At 40.9% G+C, this 6,210-nt stretch overlaps 1 protein-coding gene across 1 annotated transcript; it reads left to right on the forward strand.

Moving 5' to 3' along the window:
- Positions 877-5,987, forward strand: LOC109845841 (adenylosuccinate lyase-like). The gene is made up of 5 exons (XM_020415106.1): positions 877-1,191; positions 4,276-4,455; positions 5,173-5,289; positions 5,398-5,545; positions 5,941-5,987. Exons 1-5 carry the CDS (start codon positions 877-879, stop codon positions 5,985-5,987), a joined length of 807 nt encoding a protein of 268 aa, XP_020270695.1.

The following is a 6,210-nucleotide window of genomic DNA, read 5'->3' on the forward strand; positions in this document are numbered from 1 at the left end:
CTTGAAGGGTAAGACTGTAACAGAGGGTCTAGCAGCTTCGATTACCATAAAGAAAGATACTACTAGCTTATGGCATATGAGATTGGGACACACTGGTGATAAGTCCCTACAGGTATTGGCAAAACAGGGGCTATTTAAGGGTGTAAAGACCTGTAAGATGGAGCTGTGTGAACATTGCATATTTGGGAAGAAGACAAAAGTGAAATTTGGCACCGCAATTCACAATACCTAAGGTATATTGGATTATATTCATACTGACATTTGGGATCCTTCCAAGAACACATCTCTTGGTGGGGCCAATTATTTTGTCACTTTCATTAATGATTATTCTAGGAGGAATTGGGTATACCCCATGAAGCATAAACATGAGGTCGTGGATATATTTGTGGAGTGGAAGAAGAAAGTAGAGCTGCAAACAGGTAGAAAGGTGAATGTACTGCGTTCGGATAATGTTGGTTAGTACAAGAGTGATCCGTTTTTGCAGTTTTGTTGGGATCACGGCATTAGGCGACACTTCACAGTTCGTAAGACACCGCAACAAAACGGGGTGGCTGAAAGGTTGAATCGTACCTTGCTAAAGAAGGTGCGATGTATGATGATACAGAATGGATTGTTAAGATCCTTTTCGGCCGAGGCGTTGGTTTAAGCGAGCCATCTCGTGAATAGGTTGTCGTGTACTGCGATACATGGAAAGACTCCAATAGAGCGTTGGTCTGGTTCGGTAGCTATTGACTATGAGTCGCTTCGTATATTTAGGTGTCCTGCTTATTACCATGTCAGTGATGATAATTGAATCCGAGGGCGAGGAAAGCAGCCTTTGTGGGATTTAGTGATGGAGTTAAAGGCTTCAAGTTGTGGGATCCATAAGACAAGAAGATGGTCATTAGCAGAGATGTCACTTTTGATGAGGCTCACATGATGAGGTCTCAGATTCCTCAGCAGTTGGAGGAAAGCCAGACTAGTGGGGTATCACAGCAGGTGGAGGAAGATGTGACTCTACAGACTTCAGATAGCACTGTATCTATTGAGACTCCTACAGAGGTGACACTGGGAGGAGATGATATGACAGACGGACAAGTGGAGGATACAGTGGATGTTGGGACTCAGGAACAGGGTTATGTACAGGAGTCCATTACAGCTAATAGACCAAGAAGAAGCATTCGTCGGCTAGCTAGATATGATGATGTCATGGTTGCATATGCTTTATCAGTAGAACGTTGATGATTTGGTTCCTTCTTCATTTAGAGAAGCAGGGTCAAGCTCTGATTCGATTAGGTGGAGGGAAGCTATGGAGGAAGAGATGCAGTCTCTTCATAAGAATGACACTTGAGAACTTGCAAAGCTACCGAAGGATAAGAAGGTTATTGGATGCAAGTGGGTATATGCGAAGAAAGAAGGATCTTCTATTGGGGACATTCGGTATAAAGCCAGATTGGTTGCCAAAGGGTATGCCTAGCTTGAGGGCATAGATTAAAATGAGGTATTATCACCTGTTGTAAAGCATTCGTCGATAAGAATATAATTGGCGTTGATGACACAGCTGGATTTGGATTTGGTCCAGATGGATGTTAAGACATCCGTTCTACATGGAGATTTAGAAGAGGAGATCTACAAGATACAACCTATGGGGTTCAAAGCTACAGGAAAGGAAAAATTAGTATGCAAGCTGAAGAAGTCTCGTTACGGATTGAAGCAATCGTCATGACAACGGTATAAGAGATTCGACGACTTCATTATTGGCTGAGGATACACGAGAAGCCCATATGGCCTCTGTGTTTACATATACAAGCTACAGAATGGTGAGTATATTTATTTGCTGTTATATGCTGACGATATGCTCATTACTTCCAGGAAAACATCAGCTATTAGAAAGTTGAAAAAGGAACTGTCATCCGAATTTGAGATGAAGGATCTTAGAGAAGAAAAGAAGATATTGGGTATGGAGATTGAGAGAGACAGGGTGAAGGGGAGGATGAAGTTGACACAGAGGAGTTACTTACAGAAGATGCTGAAGAAATTCAGTTATAATGGCAATGCTAAGGCGGTGAGTACTCCATTAGCTCTCCACTTTAAGCTATCAGCTAAGATGTCACCTGTTTCAGTTGAGGATCATGAATACATGTCCAAAGTTCTATATGCCAATGTGGTGGGTAGCTTGATGTCTGGGATAGTGTGTACAAGGCCAGATTTGTGACAGGCCATGAGCATGGTATCTAGGTATATGCACAACCTAGGGAAGGGTCATTGGAGACCGTGAAGTGGATTCTATAGTATATAAAAGGTACCGTGGATTTTGGTTTTGTATTTGAGAAGAATAGGAAGAATGGGCAGGATTGCATTGGTTATGTGGATTTCGATTATGCAGGGGATCTTGACGAGCGCCGGTCTATTATTGGATATGTGTTTACACTAGCAGGAGCACCGGTGTGTTGGAGATGCACACTTCAGTCTACAATGGCTCTCTCACCTACGGAGGCAGAGTATATAGCGTTGACTGAATCTATGAAGGAGGCTTTGTGGTTGCAGGGGTTATTGGATGACCTGGGGATTGCACAGGATACCATCAGGGTACATTATGATAGTATGTCAGCTATCTATTTGGCCAAGAACCAGGTTTATCATGCTATCACAAAGCACATTGATGTTAGATTCTATTTTGTTCGAGACGTATTGGATGATGGAGACGTCAGATTGGAGAAGATCCACACAAAGGATAATCCGGCGGATATGTTGACCAAAGTTATCATTGGAGTGAAATTTGGTTATTGTTTGGAGTTGTTAAACATTCTTCACTGTTGAGGGACTTTGGAGGTCATGTAGTGAACTACGTGAAGGCTTAATTCCTTGGACAAGATGATACGTGAAGGCTTGATGCAGCCGATTTGGTGAGTAGACATCGACGTTTGGAGAATGGTCTCATTCTCATTTAGTTCCTGACTTATTAGGGATTGAATCCGTTGTCGTGAATTGTTTCACTTCGTACTGGACGCAACAAGTGGGACATTTGTTTTGGTCAGTGTCGGCTCAGTTTTGGGGAAACGTTCGTCGAGGTGGAGATTTGTAGTAGATCGTACCTGAGATCAAAGCTCGCCTTTGATGGCAAAGTTAAGGAGGCGAGGAAGATCGCTTGTAGAGGTCGATGGTGAAGTTGAGGAGGTGAGGAAAGTCTCCTGTTTGAGATCGTAGGCGAAGTGCGTGGTGAGGTCGAGCTTGGGAGGCGAGTGGATCTCGCCTGCTGGGTGGATCGAACTCGCCTGTAGCGGATCTCAGTCGAGCTTGGGAGGCGAGTGGATCTCGCCTGCTGGGTGGATCGAACTCGCCTGTAGCGGATCTCACCTATTGATGTCGCCCTCGCCCATGATCTCGCTTGTAGCGGAGTGAACCTCGCCCGTACATGGTTGTATCCAGCTGGAGCGTAGCTAGAGCACAGCTAGAGCATAGCTAGAGCGCATAAACCGACCGCCCTATGGTTACCCTATAAAAGGGAAACCCTATTCGTGAGCGAATTATTGAGCGTGAGAGCAGAGAGAGAATAAGAGATTGGCGGCGGTAATTTCTTGAGTTCCCGTTCTCTCTGTAGTTTGGGAAATTTTTGATTTTTATTACCTTTTGTTCCTATTCTCAATTACTGTTGAGAAGGGGTTGGTGAATATTAATTGGGCAAGTTATAGTAATAGAGAGAGAGTGTTTGAGCATTGATTTTAGAATAAAATCAATTGCTATTTGTTTGAGAGATCTAAAGTTTGTGATCCTCTCTCTTATTTGTAATTTCTTATTATTAATAAGAAATTATTGTGCCGCTCCCGTGGACATAGGTAGATTGACCGAACCACGTAAAATCTGTTGTCTTGCATTTGTGTTACTTGTTTGGTTGTTGATAAGTATTCCAATCTTGTTTGTATTTATGTGCCTTCGGTTCCGCTCTGTACAACAGGGTGTTTGTGACACTCCTATTTATTCCAACATCAGGAAATAAGTGAGAATTTAAGTGGCTTAAATTATTTAAGTGTAACATCGGTTAGTCGATTTGGCAGTAGATTGAGCCAAACAAAACGTTATACTTGTTGGGTCCCACGGCTTGTACTGTACCAATAGGGCCGTCAGGCCGGGGCATGACATGGCTAATATTAGAAGCGGACATATACTAAGTTGACTGCTCAAAGCAGCTGAAATATCATATTGATAATTTTCATCGTTATGCTATAGGAATAAATGATTTGCTTTTGTAATAGGTTTATGTGGTTTAGTTCTGATATCTTCTAACTCCCTTTGTAGCCTGATTCACCCACTACTTTAGGAAATGAGATGGAAAATTTTGCTTTCAGACTAAGTGAAGTAGGGAAGACCTTTACAGAAGTGCAAGTATTAGGCAAGTGTGCTGGAGCTGTTGGAAACTACAATGCACATAAAGTTGCATATCCTGATATTGAATGGCCAACTGTTGCAGTTGAGTTTGTGACCTCTTTGGGGTTAGGTTTCAACCCTTATATGACTCAGACATGTTTATTTACTTCTACTACTTTTCTCTTCACAATGTTTTACCTATCTAATTCATTTCAGCTTGATGGATCTTTTTTTTGAGTAATTAAGTAGTGCATAAACGATTTTGATATGGTTTTTTCTTTGTGGATGACTTGGACAGCTTTCACTAATGGGAGGAGTACTTTATTTACCTATACTTTTTTTACATTGCTGCTTGTATTCATTGTTCTCTGCTTGAACTAGTTTACTAGTAAACAGTCCTCGTGAAGATTTAGGCAACTATACAAACTGTAAAAGTGTATAACTAATAGAGCCTCAGGATTTTCTTTAATATGAGTTTTGCAATCGACTCAGGTCATTAAAATGTAGGGTTTTTTTTTACCATTTCACGTTTCAAGAGTTTATAAAAGGTGATTCATATAGTAAGTAGATACTATCATGTGCATGCTTGATAATAAGTAGATACACTTGTAGGTTATCCATCTATCTTGGAATTACAGTACATTTATCAATTAGCCTATTCTACACCAACCAGTTAGTGCATAAATAATAATAGAATTGTAGCACCAACTAATAATTTTGTTAGGCTTGTGTTGTCTAAAAGGTTACGTCAATCTGGCCTATGAATGGAATGACACTTGGCTTGCATGCATACTCTCTACCTGAGCATGTTGCTTGCTCCGTATACAGATTGAGCCGCATGACCATATCATAAAGCTTTTCAATGCAGTTGTTCAGTTTAATAACATCCTGACTAATTTTGATCGGGACACATGGAGCTATATTTCGTTAGGTTATTTTAAGCAGGTAACTTTCTTATGCTTGACCACTATGCCCCTAAAATATTAGGGCCTATTTTAGCTCCCAAACTTCTAATTTGGAACTAAACGATTTCATGATAATTTTGCTTTCCAGATGACCAAGGCTAGGGAGATTGGATCTTCAACTATGCCTCATAAAGTTAATGCCATTGATTTTGAGAATAGTGAGGGCAATTTGTGTTTGGATAATGCTATTTTATCTGATAGCTCTCAGCTCGAAATTGCCCATCTCTCATATGCAGGTGTGTATCATTTACTTTTCCATCTTTATTCATGGTTCTTGAGGAGTACCTAATGTGAAGTTCAGTGCTATATCACAATTCAAAAAACACGTCTTAGTGTCTCATTCTGGTAAAGTGATACTATACTTATTGTATGTGTAATCATTGACATAGGTATTTGACCGATTCCACTATTTTGAGGAATTTGGGTATTGGATCTAGATATTCTCTCTTGGCATACAAACGTGCACTATAAGGAATCCGGAAGCTTCAGGTTAGTAGTAAAATCTGCATGAGATAGTTATCGCTGGAGAATTAGAAATAAAACTAAATGTGTTATTGGTAGGAAATGTGCCGATGTCGTCGTTCTTTGCTTCATGTATGTTGCTTGTTCTGTTCTTGCTTTAACTATTTAGGTTGGGCATATGTTAAATTTGAATTTGTCACTAATGCAAGATGTTAAATTCTATGAATTACAAGATCATAGAAATGTGGATCCATTTCAAGACGAACCCCCCAATCCCTCTGATCCTCGCACGACATAAAAGTCCAAATCGGATTGAACCTGGGCTTTAGAAAAAAACCAGCGCACTCCCAGGCTAACCTCTAACCCTTCAACCTCACAACGTAGTTCCTCCTTAGATCTAGAGCTCCGCTCTCGACCAGAGTATATGGCGTTGACTGAA

Source organism: Asparagus officinalis, chromosome 6, assembly GCF_001876935.1.
Source record: "Asparagus officinalis chromosome 6, Aspof.V1, whole genome shotgun sequence".
Taxonomy (NCBI): domain Eukaryota; kingdom Viridiplantae; phylum Streptophyta; class Magnoliopsida; order Asparagales; family Asparagaceae; genus Asparagus; species Asparagus officinalis.